At 62.8% G+C, this 19,936-nt stretch overlaps 2 protein-coding genes across 3 annotated transcripts; one reads left to right on the top strand and one right to left on the bottom strand.

Annotated features, from left to right (window-relative positions):
• The first annotated feature begins 3,357 nt into the window (after positions 1-3,357).
• Positions 3,358-7,549, top strand: GAS2L2 (growth arrest specific 2 like 2). Its single transcript, XM_040082823.1, has 6 exons — positions 3,358-3,715; positions 4,328-4,566; positions 4,962-5,069; positions 5,539-5,635; positions 5,955-6,225; positions 6,367-7,549. The coding sequence occupies exons 1-6, from the start codon at positions 3,358-3,360 to the stop codon at positions 7,547-7,549; spliced, it is 2,256 nt and encodes a 751-aa protein (XP_039938757.1).
• An 800-nt stretch (positions 7,550-8,349) lies between these two features.
• RASL10B (RAS like family 10 member B) lies at positions 8,350-18,461 on the bottom strand. Of its 2 annotated transcripts, none has more exons than XM_040082472.1 (4): positions 18,271-18,461; positions 14,714-15,046; positions 12,216-12,260; positions 8,350-11,243 (listed from the first exon to the last, which is right to left on the bottom strand). In XM_040082472.1, the coding sequence occupies exons 2-4, from the start codon at positions 14,927-14,929 to the stop codon at positions 10,800-10,802; spliced, it is 705 nt and encodes a 234-aa protein (XP_039938406.1). In that variant the 5' UTR covers positions 14,930-15,046; positions 18,271-18,461; the 3' UTR covers positions 8,350-10,799. The 2 variants fall into 2 exon arrangements, with proteins under 2 accessions (XP_039938406.1, XP_039938407.1); XM_040082473.1 differs by having other exon boundaries at positions 10,846-11,243; positions 12,216-12,340.
• Positions 18,462-19,936: the final 1,475 nt, after the last annotated feature.

The raw sequence follows: 19,936 nt of genomic DNA, 5'->3' as shown, positions 1-19,936 counted from the left end.
AGGCTTTGGGACACGGTATTTTTATAAATTTTTTTTTAAAAAAATTTTTTAAAGACCACCCAAAAAAACCAAAAAAACCAAAAAAACCACCAAACCACAAAAAAAAAACCCCTATCAGCCGTGGAGACTGCGAACACACCCATTGCTGTTGACTTTTTGTTACACAGGTTTTTCGAGCCAGGACGGGGGTTTGGTGATGCTTTTTATGTCTTTGTTGATACTTGTATCTGTTGTTTTCCCACGATCAGGAGGAGTCAAGCGTCTTCGGTGCTGCTTACCCTGGGGTTTGGATGGTTTTGAGTAACAGTCTGAGAAAGTCTCCTGCTTAAAACTAAAGGAAAAGAGGCATTTGGACAAAACTTTGGTCCATGTGGAGCTTTGGCCTCGCTGTTAGTTCAGACCCCAGGCGTTGGAGGGCTGGGGATGCTTTGCTGGGCTGTGCTCACATCCCGGCGCTCTGCAGGCACCAGCTGGAGACGCCACCGCAGTGGGATTTTGGGCTGAGAGCAGAGGGGTTTGGTGCAGGAGAGAAAGGGGAGGCTCAGCTGAGCCCACGTCACTGTGCAGCCCCCAGGCCGCAGGAGCACCGGCTCTTGGCTGGGTTTGGGGTGCCTGGGTGGGTTCTCAAGGAGGGTTGTGCTCGCTGTGTGCAGAGAAAGTGCCCGTGCTCTGCTTCGCTGCAAGGGACGGGAGCAGAGGGTTTCTGAGTCCCTGGGTGGACGGGGGTGACAAATAACTGGGGGAGGAGGGGAAGAGCAGGACAGAGGGACGTGTCTGTGCATGCAGGCTCGCAGGGACAGTGTGGCTGCACATTCCTCATTCCTTCCCCAAGGCACTCTCCCCACCTGGAAACGCCGCTGGCTCCTGGGCACGGTCACGGCTCGTGTCTGCAGAGGGGCCATGGTGCCCCAGGGCTGGGGGATGGACCTCAGCTTCCCAGGGCTGGAATCCTGAGGCATTGGTGCTGAGCAAGGCAGGGCTCAGCTTTATGAAATGATTTATTGAAGCTGTTTGCCTCATGGTTCTCCCAGGACTCAGACCCCGGCACCGCTCTCGTCCTGCGGTGCCATGGCAGGGTGCTGGGGTGCCACATCAGGGTGCTGGGGTGTCACATCAGGGTGCTGGGGTGCCACATCAGGGTGCTGGGGTGCCACAGCAGGGTGCTGGGGTGTCACAGCAGGGTGCTGGGGTGCCATGGCAGGGTGCTGGGGTGCCACATCAGGGTGCTGGGGTATCACATCAGGGTGCTGGGGTGCCATGGCAGGGTGCTGGGGTGTCACATCAGGATGCTGAGGTGTCACATCAGGGTGCCCTCCTGATGCCAGCAGCTTCAGGGATTCCTCTTTCACCCATCTTTGCCCGTTCTAGACCTTCCCTGCAGAGCAGGGCTTGCCCCAAGCAGGGTGCCAGGGCTCTGGGTGCTGCCAGATGCCGGCTGAGCTGTGGGTGTGGCAGGATGGGGAGCCAGCACCCTTCCCGTTCTCCATCACATCCTTCCCGTTCTCCATCACACTTATGAGCGAGCCCTTTGTGTGCAGACACAGACACGGGGTCTTCATCTGCCTAAAACCTCGGGGGACTTCCCGCGTTGCCAAAGAAACGCGCCCGCAGCGTTTTCCTTGGAATTGAATGATAATAAGACGTTTCCTGACGTTCCCTGCAGGAAGTCCCAAGGGCTTGGAGACCTGACAGCAAATAAAACCAACCTCTGGACATGTGGTATTGGGATCTGTGCTTGTTTTCGTGTCACACTTCGGGTTTGGGGTTTGTTTTTTAAAGCAAATCTCCAGTTTCCTGACAGGGCTGTGTTTAAGATGCCTGTGGGTGTTTGGGGTTGGAGCGGAGATTGCTGAATTTGGCCTCAGCTTTCAGGCTTGCAGGATCAAAGAGGGGAGATGGATCCTACTGAAAACTCGCTGATGATGGTGAAAACATGGAAATTCTGTTTCCTACTTCATCCCCAAATTACCGAGGATTTTCCCACGCTTTGGGATGTGCTAATAGGTTTTTTTTTTTCTCCGAGCTGAATTCATTCATTATCCCTTTTCCTGTCCCCTTAGGAGAAAGCCAGGCATCCCATCTGCTGTGCGACTGGAGGCTGAGGATGGCACTACCTCAAATCCTCTCCCCTTTTTTGGGTTTTCCATCTTTTCCCTGGCTTGCTGCCCCGTGTTTCCTGGGGCTGTGTCCTGTGGGATGCCTTGGGGCCCTGCGATGCTGCTGTGTCACCACTGTGTCACCTGTACCCCACCAGCTTAGGGGGGTCTGGGGGAGGTGAACTCCCACCCTGAGCTTTTCACTCCACCCCACTGGCTGGAAATCCAGCTTCTCAAGGGTTCTTTTCTCCTGCCGGGCTCCCTGGTTGGGCACATCAGGCGCAGACTCCTCCAGCCTGCCGCACATTCCCGACAGAATAGCTGGGATTCTTGCGTTCCCTCCCCCAAAATGACCCCGGCTGCACAGCGACATCAGCAGCTGGCTCCAGGGAGAGGATGGGTCCCCAACACAGCCAGGAGCCCCACAAAGCCCAGGAGAGGCTCTGGTTTGTCCCGAGGTGTGAACACTTCCCCGGGAGATTGGGTTTTTTTGCAGAAGTACCTGGGTGCCGTGGCAGCACTGCAAGGCCTGGCTTATGGAGGGAATATCCCACATTCCCGGAGGTGCCCACTCATGTGCAGTTATTTCCTTAAAGCCCCAACTCCTGGAGTCACTCCATCCCTGCAGGAGCTTGGCTTTTGCCGAAGGCCTCGCTGCTGTGGGCAGTTACTCTGCAAGGCAGCACGGAGCAGAGAAAGCCCAAAGGTGGGTGTGAAAATTCACCCTTCTCACCTTGAGGTTGCCCTGAAGATGTAGCTTGTGGCCCTCAGGCCACCTCACCCATGGTCGAGGTGGGTGTAGGGGCTTTGGGAAGGGGGAAATCCCCCTCCTGTGGTTGGGAGCAGCTCAGGTGCTGATGAGCTGCTCTCTAGCTCCTTCCTGCCCCGGAGCCAGGGCTCTTGGGAGGGAAAATCCAGCCCTGGCGTGGCTGGGAGGAGCGGGGCTGTGACAGAGGAGCAGGCGCTGAAGGGTTAACTGGGAGTGTTTGCAGCCAGTCCCTTGTCACCAAGGAGAAGGGACCAGCACTGGGGAAGGAAACAAAACACCCAGGAGGGCGATTTCCTCTCCCCAGCAGCATTACAGCCCTGAGACCCCAGAAGGGCTCTGGACACCGGGACAGTGTCACCACCCCGTGCGGCACGGAGCAAGGGGCACCAGGTGAGTGTGGCCGCCGTGGAGGTGGGCTGGGGACAGGGCTGGAGCAGCTCCCCGTGTCCCCATCACCCTTTTCCCTCAACCTCCTCCCAGTCTTATGGCAGAATGTGGGGGACAGCGGGCACGGGGGCGCGCAGCATCCGTCCCTACCGGTCCAGCCAGCAGTACCTGTACGCCATGAAGGAGGACCTGGCAGAGTGGCTGAAGGAGCTCTATGACCTCGACATCGAGGTGGGCACCTTCTTGGAGGTGCTGGAGACAGGGGCTGTGCTTTGCTCCCACGCCAACCACGTCACCCAGGCGGCCGGGGAGTTCGCCCGTGCCTGCCCCGACCTGGCCCGGCGCCTCCACCTGCCCAGCGCCGGCGTCACCTGCAACCTCACGGCGCAGCCAGGCACCTTCCAGGCCAGGGACAACGTCTCCAACTTCATCCAGTGGTGCAGGAAGGAAATGGATATCAAAGGTAGGATGCCAGGCTCCAGCTGTCCCACGTCTCCAATCCCCTCCAGCAGCTCCATGTTTTCCCATGTGTCCCCCAAACCCAGCGCCACCCCGTGCATGCATCCCTGAGCTGGCATTCCTCGTCCAAGGCCCTCCAGACCTGGCAGCAGCTCTGCAGGGTGCTGGCACGTGGCTGGAGTGCTTGCTCGGGTACAAACATGCACAGGAGGAATGGGAAAGGAAAGAAGGGATGGCACAGCGTGTCCCTGCCAGGCACGGCACGATCCCAGCCCTGAGGACAGCGGGGGAAATCCCGGCTCTGAGCAAAGCATCTGTCACCCTGTCCCGGCACCAAGGATGCCCAGGAAGGGGAATGGCACAGAGCACGATGTCCTCAGACACTGAGTTCTGTGGCTTTGGGGTGCCCTGAGACAGCTGTAGATGCCCAAAAGAAAAGGCTCTTCCTCCTTCATCATTTATCCCAGCTCTTGTTGAACCCAACCATATTCCTGGTGGGATGGCTCCGGTCAGGAGCATCCTTCTGGGTGGGTTTTGACTCCGTCTGTGCCCCCCATCCCCTTTGCCCCCATCCCCACGTGCCGGCCCTGGCTCAGCCCAGCCCTGCCCTGCCCAGACGTCCTGATGTTCGAGACGGAGGACCTGGTGCTGAGGAAGAACGAGAAGAACTTCGTGCTGTGCCTGCTGGAGCTGGCACGCCACGCTTCCCGCTTCGGAATGCGCGCCCCGACCCTGGTGCAGATGGAGGAGGAGATCGAGGAGGAGCTTCGGCAGGAGCTGGACCTGCCTCCCATGGACCCTGCCCTGCCCCGGGCCCCCAGGAAACCACGGGACCTCAACAACCTCGACCTGATGGTACCGAGGGGCACGGGGTGACACGGGCATGGGCATGAGATGGATGGGCATGGAGATGGATGGGCATGGAGATGGATGGGGATGGGCATGGAGATAGATGGGCATGGAGATGGATGGGCATGGAGATAGATGGGGATGGAGATGGATGGGCATGGAGATGGATGGGGATGGGCATGGAGATAGATGGGCATGGAGATGGATGGGCATGGAGATGGATGGGCATGGAGATGGATGGGGATGGGCATGGAGATAGATGGGCATGGAGATAGATGGGCATGGAGATGGATAGGGATGGGCATGGAGATAGAAGGGCATGGAGTTGGATGGGGACGGGCACGGCCACCCCAGGACCTCTCCCAGCAGCCCTGGTGAGGACCCATCCCTGCTGCCCTCAGGTCCAGCACCTGGTGAGCCGCTGCACCTGCCCTGTGCAGTTCCCCATGATGAAGGTCTCCGAAGGGAAATACCGCGTGGGGGACTCTGACACCCTCATCTTTGTCCGCGTGAGTCTGCCTCACCCTGTGCTTTTGGGGAAAAAGCAGCAGGAATTCTGCTCTGCTGCCATGACACCTTTTCCATTACCCCCAAAAGGGGCCCGAGTGGGAGTTTTGACCATTTTTCCCAAAGCAGGGCGGCAGGGAAGCTCAGCCCTGAGATAGAAGTGGGTATGGATTTTACAGTCCATGTATGGGACCAAACCTGACATCCCGCAGAGCCAGAGCCAAGGGGAACACTGGGATGTTCTGAATCCCTCCCTAAGCCTGGCCAAAAAACTCAGCACCTGACGAAGGACAGGGATTTTCCAAAAAGATTCCCACCCTCCTCGTGGTGACCAAACAAACCCTTCGGGATGGCGGCAGGTGCCGAGCCAGGGACGCAGCTGTCCTTTGGGACACCTGGCTGCACCTGGAGCGAACCCACAGCTCTGGGAGCGCGGCCGAGCCCAGCCCCAGGTGCCCCATTCCCGTGCAGATCCTGCGGGAGCACGTCATGGTGCGGGTCGGGGGCGGCTGGGACACGCTGGAGCACTACCTGGACAAGCACGACCCGTGTCGCTGCACCTCGCTCTGTGAGTCCCCAAACCCCGAACCCCGCGGCTGGCTGAGGGCGGGGGGATCTCTGGTGGGTCTCGGTGCTTCTCGGGGACCTTTGCAAGAGCGGGAGGCTTCGGTACCGCCGCGCCTCGTTGTTTCGCCTGGGAACGTCGGGTTTTGGGGACTTTCTTTGGCTTCCGTGGCCACTAGAGGTCATGGAAGACTTTCGGATGGAGCCGGACCCCACCAGCCGCTTTCTGCCGGCACCCTCGGGGATGCTGCGCGGTGTCTGGGTGGGCTGCGGGGGTGGGCGCGGGGCACGGGGTTGCTGAGCCCCCCGCGTTGTCCCCACAGCTCACAAGCAAGCCTGGAAAGCCCGGAGCCCGCAGCAGCAGGTGCAGCACGAGGTGCGGCTGTGCCCGGCCCCGAGGGCGGCCGCCCGCAGCCCCCAGCCCGCGCTGCTGGTCAGCCGCTCGCAGAGCCCCCTGCCCCCCGTCACCTGGGGGGGCCGTGTCCCCCCCGGCCCCCGGTGCCCCGGCACCCCCTCGCCGGAGGGCTCGGGTCTCCAGCCCTGTGCCAGCCCCCAGCGGGAGCCAGCGCAGCCCCGGAGGGTCCCTTCGGGCAGGTAAGCGGTGCGGAGATGCTTCGCGCCTGGCTTCAGAGCAGGAATTTTTTCCCCCCACATCCCCTCCGGAGGTGCCCAGCGCCAGGCGGGATGCGGGGATGCAGCAGCTCCCTGGCCCCTCTCCGCTGTCTGTCCCTGCAGGATGCGAGAGCCGCCCGCTGTCCCTCTGGGGAGGCAGCGGCCACCATCCCGGTCACCTGCGCGATGCAGCTCCCCCGGGCGCGGGGCGAGGGGCCGGGCACCCACCCCTTCCCGGCTGAGCCCCCCGAACGGCGCGGGGGTCCCCAGGGCAGGGAAAGCCCCCCCTGTGGCACCGGCACCCGGCCCACGGACGGTACCGGCGCCCCCGAGGAGCGGCCAGCAAGGAAGGAAATCATCTGCGGTGGCTGCCAGGCCGCAGGAAACGAGCCCACCCCCCGCAGTGACACCCCGAGCCCCCAGCCCCTTAAAGGTCCGTGCCCCCAGTCCCTTAAAGGTCTGCGCCCCCTCCTCGCACCGGGACGCCCCGGGACGCTCACAGAGCCTGAAAAGCCCACGGGAAGGGAGGCAGCGATCCCTCGGCCGGGGCCCGCAGCCCTCACCCCGAAATCCCTCCGGCCAAACCCCGAGAGCGGAGAGCGGGCTCAAACCCCCCGTCAGAGCCGGCCCGGCAGCCCCCCGGCCCCGCTCCCCGGCGGGGGGCTGCGAGCTCCGTGCGGCCGGGGACGGTCCCCGGGGGACACGGCAGTGCCCCCCAGCCCCGAGCCCAAGGCCTGGGGGTGCCGAGCGCCCTCGGGAGCCAGAGGGTGAAGCCGGGGGAGCCTGCGGGCCTGGAACGGGGGCTGCGGGGCTCCGGGGCTGCTGCGGGAACGCGCAGCCCCCCGGCTACGACAGGGTGGTGGAGGAGCTCTCCCGAGGCCCGCAGCCCCTGCGCCCTGTGGGGACGGGGAGCCGGGTCCCCAAAACACCCGCACCAGCTGTCCCGCAGCTCCCGGCGCCGGGGGAGGCAGAGCGGCCGGGGGCGGGGGGCCAGACCCCGCGGGGACCCCGGGCCGACGGCGCGGCCAAGCTCCGGCGGTGCCTGAAGAAACCCGAGCGTGTGCCCTCCATCTACAAGCTGAAGCTGCGGCCCAAGGTGCGTCCCCGGCGGGACCACAGGCCGGGCAAGCGCCCTTCGCGCATCCCCACCCCGCTGGGGCATCGCCCCCACGCCCCCCGGGGCCAGCGCCGCCCCCCCGGGCCCCCCCGAGCCCCCCAGACCGGCGGCACTCGCCCCACGGCCAAGCCCTCCCTGGGTGACAGCGGCACCTGGCTGAGCGAGGATGATGAGGAGTCGTGGGTCTGAGCCCACGCCGAGAGTCGCTGGGGGCGGACAGACGGACGGAGCCCTCCCTCCAAAGGCGGGGGCGATGCTGGAGCTGAAACGAGCTGAAACTGGAGCTGAAAGTAGAGCTGCTGTGCCCGAGGATTCCAAGGGTGGCATAACGGGACAAAGCGAGGGGTCCCACCTCACTTTTCAGAGCTGCACCCCCTCCTCCCCCGTGAGGTTTTTTTTCTGTACTGGAAATCCTGCTAAGCTGGAACTTCCGCACTGGTTTGGGAGGAAAAATCCAGCCCCAAGCTGAGAGAATGGGATGTTTTCTGCAGCAGGAAGCGGGGGCACCCCACCCTCGACATCCATAAAAATCTCACCCAACCACCTCACACCTCAGTGCTCCCCACCTGCACCATGGCTCCAGCGAGCCTCGTGTCCGGCAGCTCCGAGAGCCTTCACTCGGGCTGGGGTCACTCGGGCTGGGGGTCACAGGAGGGGACACTCCTGACCCCCGTGGACCCTTCTGGGGTGTCACTGAGGGTCACAGCTGCACCCCGAGCCGCAGCCACGGACCCAGCCATGCTGTTTGTGCAATAGAGCTGAACCAAAGCTCCCCCATTCCCACACCTTTTCTGCGTGGGCGGGCAGGGAGAGGGGATAATCCCGATGTGGGCGCAGCAAACGTCCCTCTGAGAACCCCGCAAAGCCCAGGAGAGCCCCGTTTTCCACGAGAGGATGAAGTTAGCCCCACTTCCCCCGCAGAGGAGCAGCAAATGTGAGCAGTGGGATCACGGGAATTCAAAACCTGCCGGCAAAAACACTCCCGAGGCTGGTACGGAACAAGGGGCACAGACCTGATTTTTAATTCAATTTCCAAGGAGGAGGTGCAGGGCGTCACAGGCGGCGTAAACACCTCGGGAATCTCCAACAAGGAGTCCAGGGGGGAAAAGGAAAGCCAAGCCCAGGCAACTGGGACGCTCATGGGGCAGGAGGAGGAGGAGAGGAAGAGGGAAGCATCCTTGGTGGGGCCGAACGGAACCCAGGCGTCACCTCCACGGGCAGAAACCTGGCACCGCCCTGGGCACGGCAGCGGGGACATCCCTGTGCCAGGCCCAGGCTGCTCCCAGCAGGCCCAGCGCGGCCTTGGGTGAGCGGTAAATCTGTAGTAAGGTGTGAGTAGGGGCGCGGGGTGCTCCCGTGAGCTCCCATCCCTGCGCCCGGACACCTGGGATCTTCCTGCCTGGGATTCCCTGCCTGCACCCAGGGTGCCACCACCACCACCACCAACCCCTTCCCGGGCTCTTGGGAAAGCTGCTCTTTGTAGCCCTCGTTTTCCTGGGAGCTGGGAAGTTCTGTCGAAGCAGTGAGAGTTGTCATTATTACTAATATAACTTCCTCTGTCTATAAAGTACAATAGAATACAACAATTATATTTATAACCTCTTTTTTTTTTGTTTGTTTGTTTGTTTTTCTTCAAAATACTAAATAGATGCTATAAAAACCTGTAACTAATTGTGCTATAAACTGCAGGCTACAGGGTTATAACAAACAATGTATTGGCTTAGTCGTTGATATGTGTACGTCGGAGCACTTCATAAATGCTTTATTATTAGCATTTACCGGGGAATTTCCTTCTCAGACAATTTGGAGGGATAAAGCTCTAGCCAGGGATCGATAAGTGGACTTACAGGTGCTGATAAATCCTGACAGGATGAGCTTGGATGGGAGAGCCGGGTTTGCCATGAAGGCCAGGGATGGTGACAAGTGTCACTGCCCTTCCCGGCTGAGATGGACCCGTGTCCTCCCATTGCCTTTCCTATATATTTTTTTTTCCCAATTTTTTTTTTTTTTTTTTTTTTTTAGATTTTGGAGCAAGGGTTTGATTCCCTGGGCGGGGAGGGAGGAGCAGGATGTACCCCCAGCCGTGGTGCAGGGGCAGTGAGAGGCACTGGAGCTCAGCTGGAGCTGCCTTTGACGGGAAGCATCTCCGAGAGCACAGTGGAGCTGCCGGGCCGCGGGCGCCCGGCCGTGGTGGCACAGAGGGCTGGGTGTCCTGCTTTGCTGCCCGGAGCAGCGCTGAACCCCTCCAGCTCCTCGTCACAGCAGGAATCACGGGCATGGTTTGGCTGGAGGATGGAACACACACGGATCCTGCCCCAGGAGGTGAGGACGGCGCTTCCCTGTGTCTCACAGGGACCAGCCGTGGAGAAACCACGACCCCCTCGGCCTCTTGCTCGCCCTTCACCACCCCATCATCACTTCCTAACAGGGGCTGCCCTTCGCCAGCCCGCCCTGCAGGGCAGGGTGCAGGCCAGCTGCAACTCTGGTGCAAAAATAAACCAGAAGACTAAAAACAAAAACAAAAACAAAAACAACAAAATAAAAATAAAAATAAAATAATAAAAATATAAAAATAAAAATTATTATTATTATTAATAATAATAATAATAAAGGGGGGTTTGCTTTCCTATTAGGGATATGCGGAGAGAAAAAGAAAAAAAAAAAAAAAAAACAAAAAAACCAAGAATGAGACTGGAAGTGCTGCTCCAGCTCCCTGTTGCTGCTGAGGCTGGGTGGGGGTGAAATCCCAGTGGGAAAACGCGGCAGAGCCGGAGCTGGTGGCGCTGCCGGTGGCTGCGGGGGCACAGGGGATGCCCACCTGCCCGGGGCACCCCGGGGCTGGGGCGAAGCCGGGCAAAGCCGGTCACCCGCTGAGCCCAGCACCAGAGGTAGCACGGGGGTGACCTGCCCGGCAAGGAGCGTTCCCAGATTATTTGGTGTTCACAGGCTGAGGGGGAAGAAGCCTTCCGGGGCTGTGCTGGGGCAGAGGGGAGCTCAGAGCCCTGGAAAGGCAGAATCCAGCTCCTGGGGATATCAGGAGCAGGATGAGGACTTTTTTCCCCCCTCCTTTCTTGCTTTCATCGAGAAATTCCACCTGGAAGTCCAACCCGACTGAGCCAAAAGACAGCCCATGTAACCTGGCTGCTCTGCCCTCCACGGGGAGAAATCCCAGCTCCACGAGGGGAAAAGCAGGACTCCTGTTTCCCTATGCCCCAGAGGTAGAACCACCCCCAGAACACGGGGACTGAGGCGCTGGATAATTCCCTTCCAGGAGCAGGTGAGGCAGGCAGGCAGCAGCAAGCACTGCCCCTGTGCTGCCAGGGAACCGGCAAGGACGAACCGAAACCTGGGCGCGCTCCGAGGCACCTCCAGTGCCGTGCACACCCCCCTGGGACGGCTCTGGCCTTGAACACTGCGGGCTTGGAGAGAGCTCGGGGGTTTAACCCTCACCCCTCACTACCCCCGGGCAGCCTGGCCACCCCCCTGCCCCAGGTGCCCCGTCCCCAAACGCCACCACAGGGGATGCAACCCCCAAGGTGCCTCCAGCGCAGCTCCCGGGGAGCGGAACCCCGGCGGTCCCCGAGGATGGGGGTCCCTCGGGGCGGGGGGGGCTCACATGATGGTGCAGCGGTTCCTGCGCAGGGCGCCCTGGAAGCGGATGGTGGTGTGGACGTGCTTGCAGCGGGCGCAGCCCACGCTCTTGAGGAGCTCGCTGAAGAGCAGCAGGATGTGCCAGTTGTACTTGGCCGAGCACTCGATGTAGCCGCACTTCCACGTCTTCTTCACCAGGTTGGAGACGTTCCAGCGCGGGATCACCCGGCCCCGCTGCAGGTCCCGCTTGTTGCCCACGATGATGATGGGCGTCTCCGAGGTGCCGATGACCCTGCGGAGGGCGGGCGGTGAGGGAGGGTGGAAGGGGACGGAGCACGGCGTGACAGCCCGCCGGCAAACAGGGCTCAACCCATCCTAAACGGGCACACAGAGCTCAACCCATCCTAAATGGGCCCACAGGGCTCAACCCATCTTAAACGGGCACACAGGGCTCAACCCATCCCAAATGGGCACACAGAGCTCAACCCATCCTAAATGGGCCCACAGAGCTCAACCCATCCTAAATGGGCCCACAGAGCTCAACCCATCCTAAATGGGCACACAGAGCTCAACCCATCCCAAACGGGTTCTGGGCTGTTGGAACTCAACCCATCCCCAATGGGCCCACAGGGCTCAGCCCATCCCAAATGGGCCCACAGAACTCAACCCATCCCAAACGGGCCCACAGAACTCAACCCATCCCAAACAGTCCCACAGAACTCAACCCATCCCAAACAGTCCCACAGAACTCAACCCATCCCAAATGTGTCCACAGGGCTCAACCCATCCCAAATGGACCCACAGAGCTCAACCCATCCTAAATGGGCCCACAGAGCTCGATCCAACCCAAACAGTCCCACAAGGCTCAACCCATCCTAAATGGGCCCACAGAGCTCAACCCATCCTAAATGGGCACACAGAGCTCGACCCACCCTAATTGGGCACACAGAGCTCAACCCATCCTAAACAGTCCCACAGGGCTCAACCCATCCCAAACGGGCTCTTGGAGCAGGCCTTGTCCCCTTGTCCCTGTCCATGGCCAGCCACCCCTCATGCCATCTCCAGCTGCTCACTCAGGCCTCCCCCACAGAGGACACCTGCCTGGGCTCCTGCTTCTCTTGGTTTTTGGCTCTCACCCTGCAAAGGGGCTTTGTGCCAGTCTAATGTCTCATCTCCGATGCCAAGATTCCCCCTTTGTTGCCGTGCTCCCCTGCCAGGAGCCACGGGGCTCTACCCATCCCTACCATCCAAAAGCCACCCCTACCTTGTTTCCAGGATCTGCTGGCGGATGGTTTTGATGTACTCGAAGCTGTCAAAGCAACAGATGTCATAGACCAGGATGTAGGCATGGACGCTCCGGAGCCCCCTGCAACACACGTCCGCCCACTCCTGCAAGGTGCAGAGAGGGATCAGTCCTGGCTCAGCCCCGCTGCCGTGCCTGGGGGATGCCCTGCCCTGCCCTGCCCTGCCCTGCCCTGCCCTGCCCTGCCCTGCCCTGCCCTGCCCTGCCCTGGGGATGGGCACCCCAAGGAGCAGGAAGCTGGGGAGCTGCACATTCCCTGCACCCACCTCTGCTCCGCCCCGACCCGTCTGTGTCTGTCCCCACGGCTCTGCAGCCATCCCCCCGTCTCCAGGGATCCCTTATCCCTCGTTAATCCAGAGGAGAGGGAACAGGGTTTGTCAGCCCCAGTCCCACTCCTGAGTGAGGACTGCAGCCTGATTGCGGCATGGTGCCGAGCTGGGAGTGGGGCTGAATGCAGCCCCCTGGCCAGGGTGTAAATGCTGCGTCCTCCAGAGCTGCTAATTAGCTGCTTTAATTAGTGATGCGCCCTGGATTTTGGGGCAGGGCAGGTGAGGAGGATGCTGAGCCCCATCTGAGGTGTGAGGGTGCAGCTCTGTGGGCCAGAGGGGGAAGGTGACAGCAGGTCTGTCTGGAGGGGACATGGGGACAGCAGAGGAGCAGAAGCTGCTCAGGAGCTGAGTCTGTGAGAGCGAGATGTGAATCCAGGGCAGAGGCAGGCAGGAGCGGCCTCTCTACAGCCGAAATGTGGAGCTGTAAGAAATTCATGCTGTTAGGAAACCCTTGGGTTTCCTGGAACAACGGGAATTTTTTTCTTCCCATGCTGTAAGAGTGAAAATCTGCCTCACTTGGGACACTTTCCCATCCCAGCAGTGGGACTGGGAACAGCAGCACTGCAAAACCCCCCTGGGTGCCTCTGGAAAGGAGAGGGATTCTCCAGGGAGGAAAGGCATCACTGCTCCCTGAGCAAACCCCTTCAGAGCCATGAATCAGCCCTTCCTGGGCTCACAGTCAGAATGAGCTGGGGAAAGGGGAGTTTTTGGGATGTGGGTTGATCTCCATCACAGAGGGCAGCAGGGAGGGATCTGGAGGGAGCAGAGTGACACAGCCCCTCCCCGTCCCCGAGGGGAGATGCTGGGGACATCCCCAGGCTCAGAGGCACGGAGGATGGAGCAGCAGCCCCTGGGTTACTCTGATGCATCCGGGAGACAACAAACTGCAGCCATTCCCCCGTGCGGGGGGCGGCTTGCTCGGCTCTGCCAGGTCAGGATGGTTTTCCTCACGCACTGCAGGTTTCCCGGGCTGCCTGAGCTGGAGAAGCGTTGCGCTGCAGGAGCAGGATGTCAGAGAGCCGCTGGCTCCCGCTCCTCTTCCAGGACAACACTGCAGGGACGCTTCTGGCACGGAGCTGAGCCCAGCGATGTTTCCCAGCAGACAGAGCCGTATCCCGCACCACGGCCCTCTCCTTTCCCCTCGGAGCCGTGCCTCTGATCCCCCTCTCTTCCCTGGAAACCTCCATCCGCTCCCACCGGCCGCCTCCTCGGGAGTGCAGCGAGGCAGCGAGTTAATGGAGTGTGTAAACATCGGCTGCCGTGTCAATAAATTAACCTTTGCTATTTCGGGCTGGCTCTCACGCTGACCTTTCTGTTCCCTGCACTCACCCATTAATTTTTTAAACCTTCTCCTCGCCCCTGGAGTGCTCCCTTCACCTCCTGCCCGATGGCACCGGGGCTCCTGGGGCACTGCATGGCCCCTGTGACCCCAGCCCTGCCGGGGACAGGGACACTGGAACTAGTTGAGGTGGCCCCACTGGTGGCACCGCCCTCCAGCAGCCACAGCTGGGAGCCTCCAGCTCCTTTCCCCACAGCCCCTGGGACTGGGGCTATGGCATGGGCTTAAAATCCCCTTTTCCCCCATTAACTCCATCCAGAAGTTGTTGGCACTGGTGGCGACACTTTCCAACCCCACGCTGCCTTTTGGGGGTGCTTTGGAAGCTCCTGAGGGGTTCAGAGCTCTGGGAACAAGCCCAGGCGGTGCTGGAGGGGTGATGGCCGCTCCCAGGAGGGGACAAGCTCTGCCTGGCTTGGGCAGTGGGGCCATCAGGGCTCTGGCTCCCCAGGAACCCCTGGCTGTCACCCGAATGCTCTGCTGTCGGCTCTGACAGCCACAGAGCTGGATCCCGGTGCTCCAGGATCCCGGCTGGACGTGGCTGTGGGCAACACCAGAGCTCCTGGGAGCGGGATGCCATCTCTCTTGTGTTCGGTGTCACCAAACTTCGAAACACACTTTATCCTGGGCCCGCACGAGGACGCGATCCCTCATTTAGCAACCAAACCCCGACGCGGAGGGAGAAGCATCCCCCAAAAAAGGCAGAACCGGAACCCCACGGAGTTCAACAGCAAAACCCCAGGGAGGTCACCGGAGACCCCCAGAGCTGGAGGCCCCCCGGGGTGCCCCCCTACCTGCAGGGTGTTGACAGGGAAGGCGGTGATGGGGGGAAAGTCCATGATCTGCAGGTCGTGGACGTGGCCGTTCATGACCACGGCGGGCAGGTAGACGCGGCGGGCCGTGGTGGGCACGCAGACCTCGCTGAACTCGTTGTACAGGAACTGCCGGACTATGGCGCTCTTGCCCACGCCCTGGGCTCCCAGCACGGCGATCTTGAAGGTTGCCACCATCCCGCCGCGCGCCGGCCGCTGCCCTGGTGCTGCCCCCGCGGTGCCGAGGCTGCATATTCCCGAGCAGGGGGCCTCAGCCCCATTCAGGATGCATTTCCCCTCCGGGACTCCCCGTCACTGCAAGGCCAAGGAGAAGCCGGTCAGGTCTGAGACACCCTGGATTTACGCTGGTGTTGCTTCAGGGGATGTTTTCTTCAAGCAGGAGCTGCCAATGCGCACAGGCGCCTTCTCATGGACCTCGGGGTCTCCCTGGAGCCTCCCACCACCCCAGCAGCCAGGAGAGCCAGGATTTGGGTGAGCTTTACTCCAGGAAGGGTCTCCCAGGCGCATTCAGCCCTTTCAGCAGCAGAACAAGGAAAGGGTCTGTCTGCGGCTCAGGGTTTGCTCAGCCCGGCAGCAGCACGGTCCCAGGTTGTGCTGGGGACTCAGCCCAGGGCCGCTGTCACCAGCCGCTCCTTCCCGGCGCTGCCCCAAGCCGGGGAATCCATCTTCCCTCCGCTTGGACAGCCGGAATTGCCTTCTCCCGGGCGGGGGGACATCGCTCAGCGCCTGCGAGCGACAGCTCGAACGTTTCGTTTCGGGCTTTGAGCGGTTGGGCAATTAACTTGATGGGGACTCATTTGCAAGGCAGCTGACAGGGTGAGCCCAGAGCCACGGCGTGTGCTGAGGCCACAGGGGCCCACGCGTGGGGGGACACGGGGGGACACCACACACAGGGACTGGGGAGCTGAGGCTGAGGAGTGCAAACAGCCGCTGGCACTGTGCTCCCGACCGGGAGCCGGGATGGGCACGGCGAGGGCGAGGGGATGGCTCCCACCTTCACTCGCTCTCATCTCTAGGAAGCAGCTCGTGCTTTATCCCAGAGTGTGGATGCTTTCAACAATTTCTGATGCTCTGGTCCTAAATTTTCCCTAAAAACCATCCCCGAAGTGCAGGGCAGCAGCTGAAAGTGTCAGGTTCAAAAGCCCCGTTCTGCCCGTTTGATGGAGATGATTTACCCCAGGGGGAGCCCGGGCACAGAGGTTCTCACTCTTGGGTCCTGGAGCGGCCGAGCTGCCCGGGATCCCTTCAGCTGGGCCATGGATCACACCATCCTCACCCCCCTCACGCCAGGAACGCCCGCCCACCCTGTCCCTCGGGGTGCTGGCACTGTCCCCCCGTGCTGCTGGCGCTGTCCCTCGGGGTGCTGGCCCTGTCCCCGGTGCTGCTGGCACTGTCCCTCGGGGTGCTGGCCCTGTCCCCGGTGCTGCTGGCACTGTCCCCCGGGGTGCTGGCACTGTCCCCCCGTGCTGCTGGCACTGTCCCCCCGTGCTGCTGGCACTGTCCCCCATGCTGCTGGCACTGTCCCCCGTGCTGCTGGCACTGTCCCCCGGGGTGCTGGCACTGTCCTCCGGGGTGCTGGCACTGTCCCCCGGGGTGCTGGCACTGTCCCCTGTGCTGCTGGCACTGTCCTCCGGGGTGCTGGCACTGTCCCCCGGGGTGCTGGCATTGTCCCCCGGGGTGCTGGCACTGTCCCCCGTGCTGCTGGCACTGTCCTCCGGGGTGCTGGCACTGTCCCCCGGGGTGCTGGCACTGTCCCCCGGGGTGCTGGCTGTCCCCAGCCCCGGCAGTGGGAATGTTTCTATGCCACATCCAGGGAAACGGGGGGTGCAGGAGCCCCCAGGCCCGACCCTGCCAGGGCCTTTCTCTGCCAGCGGACAGCACTGTCACTGCGGGTCCCGGGGCCACTCCGCTGCGGGGACAGCCCCGTCCCCACAAACCCTTCCCCCTCCTCACGGCAGCGTCCCCAGCTCCTCTGCGGGGCCGGAGGGTGATGGAGCGGCACAGCTGGAAACCCGGGGCTCCCTGGAACTGGGGCACGGGCTGAGCCCCGCCGTGCCTCCGCCAGAACCTCACCGCCCTCTGCGCTGGCACACGGGGACGATGCACCCCAAAAACACCGGAGACCGAGCCGATGGTTCCCGGCCCCGCAAGCAGCTACTGTGGGAAACTGAGGCGCAGCGGGGGGACCCTTCGGTGGTGGAGCAGGGACCAGCCGCGGGTCCAGGAGCGCTCAGCACCAGGCCGGGCTCCGCGGGCTGCGGGGCCGGGCGGGGGCTGGCAGGGGGCTCCGGGAAAGGTGGCATCGACCCCCGCCGCGACCTTGGCCATCCTGCCACGCCTGGGGCACTGGAAGGAGCCGCCCCTGAGCCCCGTAGGGCGGGGGCGGCGGCAGCATCGCTCACCCCACATCCCGCGCCCCACATCCCGCACCCCACATCCCGCACCCCCCTCACCCGGACCCTCCTGGGGATGCTCCGGCCGCGGGGTCGCTGGGGCTGGAGGTGATCGGGGGATGCCGAGGCGAGACGACCCCCGCACCCTCCGTGCCGGCGGGCGGAGGGGAGCGGAGAGCACCGGCGCTCAACTTTCGCTGGGGACCCCCTGTCCCCTCATCGCAGCCACCCGCGGCCCTGCCCGGCGGTAACTTCGCCCCCCACCCCCCGGTCCTGTCCTTCCCGGCGGAGCCCCGGTACCTGGCAGCGGCGGCCCGGGCCGGCGGCGCCCCGGCGGGCGGCGGAGCCATGCGGCGAGCCCGGAGCGGGGCGGGCGGCCCAGCTGCAGAGCCCCGGCCCGGCCCGGCCCCCGCCCGGCGCGGCGACACCGGGGGGCGGCGGAGGGGAGCGGGGAGCCCGGCCGGGGCAGGGCGCGGGGGGGCGGCGGTGTCCGGGCGGGGATGGAGGCAGCGCCCGGGGGGATGGCGGGGATGCCCGGGCGGGAGGCGGGCAGAGCCCGGGGAGGGACGGAGGGAGGGATGGAGGGATGGAGGCAGGCAGAGCTCAGGCGGGGATGCGGGCAGCGCCCGGGGAGGGAAGGAAGCTCTGCCCAGGCGGGGATGCAGAGGATGCCCGGCGAAGGATTCGGGCAGCACCCGGGAAAGGAGGCAGGGAATGCCCGGAGCGAGCAGCAGGAATCCAGCAGAGACGCCGGCTTCTCCCGGAGCTCTGGGGAGGCGCCGATGGGAAAAGACCCTCCCATGTCCCCCCTGCAGTGTGCTGGGTGCAGCGCCGTCACCCCTTCCCTCCCCGGCGCCTCCGCCGTCTGCGCTCTCGTGCCCACCCCGGAGGAGTCCCACGGGCCAGACTCCTTCGGGGGAGGTGGGCAGGAGCCCTCCCAGGGAGTCCTTCCCTCCTCCGACACTGCTGCCCGCCGTGCTCGCTTCGCCTCCTCCTGTGCCCTGGGGTTTCTCTGTGCCCGGGGTGGGGGGACCCTGAGCCCAGGCTGGCTGCAGACCCCACCGAAGGAGGGACATTTCTGTTGCAGCGTCCGCATTTTCGGGTCACCCCGCGCGGAGCATTTACCTGCGTGCTGGACAGAGGGAAGATGCTGGCCGCACCTCCAGGAACATGGTCCAGGCCCCCGGGACGCGCTGCCGATGGACTCCCTGCAGCCCAAACCCCGCTCCGGCTCGCTGAGACACCAGCGAGCGCCGAGGTGTCTGCACAGGTCTGGCTGCGATCACACGGGCTCGGCTGAGCCCAGCTCAGCCGAGCTCCCCCCAGCCCCGTCAGCACCTCTGGCCGGGAAAAATCATCTCCGGGGGCTCCTCTCCAGGGCGAGGAGGGGGTGCAAGCGGAAACACAACGCCACATCCCTCCCGGGGGACAAGGGGACGGCACACGCAGCCCCACGGCTGCGGGGCACAAGGGCAGCTGGCAAAACGCGCCGCAGCCTTCGTGCCAGCCTGGCATCAGCACCAGGCAAAGGGGGTCACGGCCCCTCCGGCGTGCCCCACCCTACAGCCGGGCTGGCGGAGATCCGGGCGTTATTTCCCTGCCCGGTGCTCTGTGTGTCCCGGGGGCTATCAGCAGCCCGAGGCGCTGCTCCCCTTCCCCGCACGGCCACAAAGCAGCGCCGAGCCCTGGGATGCCTCTGGGAGAGCGCAGGGATGGGGCTGCACATGAACTCTCCTGCACAATCCAGGCTCCAGCCTCGGGGCTATTTTTAGCACTTCCCTCCGAGATGCTCTTCAGTCGCAGTTTTATGTGTGAAATTTAATATACGAGGAGCGGGGGGGAGGGGAGCGGGGCTGGATCCCAGCACGTCCCTGCTGCCTTGGGAGGTTTATCCCAGTCTCAGCCACACGAGTCCGAGGCAAACCTAAAATCCTCCATCCAAGAGCTCCTGCGTCCTGCTGTGCAGGCGGCAGCGGGGGACGCGCAGAGCTAGTGGCTCGGGGAGCTGTGCTCGGCTCCTGCCTCAGCCACATCCAAAACCATTCCCTGAGTCCCTGCCTCTCCCCACACCCCACCACGGGCTCAGGGACCTGCCATCGTCACTGGCACGGAGCAGGATGGGTGAGAGGCCAGTGGGAGCAGCAGGGATTTTGGGGAGCCCACCGAGCACAGCAGGATTTGCCCCAGCTCCAGCCAGAGCAGCAAGGAACAACTCAGGAGGTCCCTGTCCCACAGCGTGGGGCTCAGGATCGGGGAAGGCTGTGGGGACCAATCCCCCCTGGCAATTCCCAGCTCAGGGAGCATCACCTGTGTCCCCTGAGCCCCATGGGTGACACTGCTAGTGACAAAGCCAGCTCCCAGGGGTTGGTGTGTCCCTGCTGACAGGGCACGGTGTGGCTGCAAATCCACAGCAGCAGCAAACACCGGCTTCTTCTCGAGGAACCTCTAGCAGAACAGGGAGGAAGAAACCTTTCCCTTTGCCCCAGGACACGAAGGGACAGCAGCTGACAGGGCAGCTCCCGTTCCTGCTGGGCCAAACGCTGCTCCAGGCTCAAGGAACGACGATCCCACCCCAGGCACACCAGGGATGCATGAAGGGACACAACAGCAAGATCAGGGACCCGAAGCCAGCCTGTCGTTGTTACTTGACACCCGCACCTGCTTCTAAAAACCATCCCAGCGCAGGGCAACACTGGTTGGTAGGGTACCTGCCCTCCACAGAGGGTGGAAGTGCCCAGAAACCCAGGCGCTGCTAAGCCAAGGCTGGGCAGGGTGAGGGAAAAGGTCACGC

This window comes from Hirundo rustica, chromosome 19 (assembly GCF_015227805.2).
Source record: "Hirundo rustica isolate bHirRus1 chromosome 19, bHirRus1.pri.v3, whole genome shotgun sequence".
NCBI lineage: Eukaryota > Metazoa > Chordata > Aves > Passeriformes > Hirundinidae > Hirundo > Hirundo rustica.
Note: the sequence above shows the minus strand (reverse complement) of the source record. Positions and strands in the feature narration are given on the sequence as shown.

Bases quoted from the DNA above. Each gene is read 5' to 3' on its own strand.
- GAS2L2 (XM_040082823.1), top strand. From the start codon at position 3,358: ATGTGGGGGACAGCGGGCACGGGGGCGCGCAGCATCCGTCCCTACCGG. The intron at 3,716-4,327 runs GTAGGATGCCAG...TGCCCTGCCCAG, and splicing joins GAAGGAAATGGATATCAAAG to ACGTCCTGATGTTCGAGACG. The intron at 6,226-6,366 runs GTAAGCGGTGCG...CTGTCCCTGCAG, and splicing joins CGGAGGGTCCCTTCGGGCAG to GATGCGAGAGCCGCCCGCTG.
- RASL10B (XM_040082472.1), bottom strand. From the start codon at position 14,929: ATGGTGGCAACCTTCAAGATCGCCGTGCTGGGAGCCCAGGGCGTGGGC. The intron at 12,261-14,713 runs GTAGGGGGGCAC...TTGCTTTGACAG, and splicing joins TCCCTGTCAACACCCTGCAG to CTTCGAGTACATCAAAACCA. The intron at 11,244-12,215 runs GTAGGGGTGGCT...CGCCCTCCGCAG, and splicing joins CAGCAGATCCTGGAAACAAG to GGTCATCGGCACCTCGGAGA.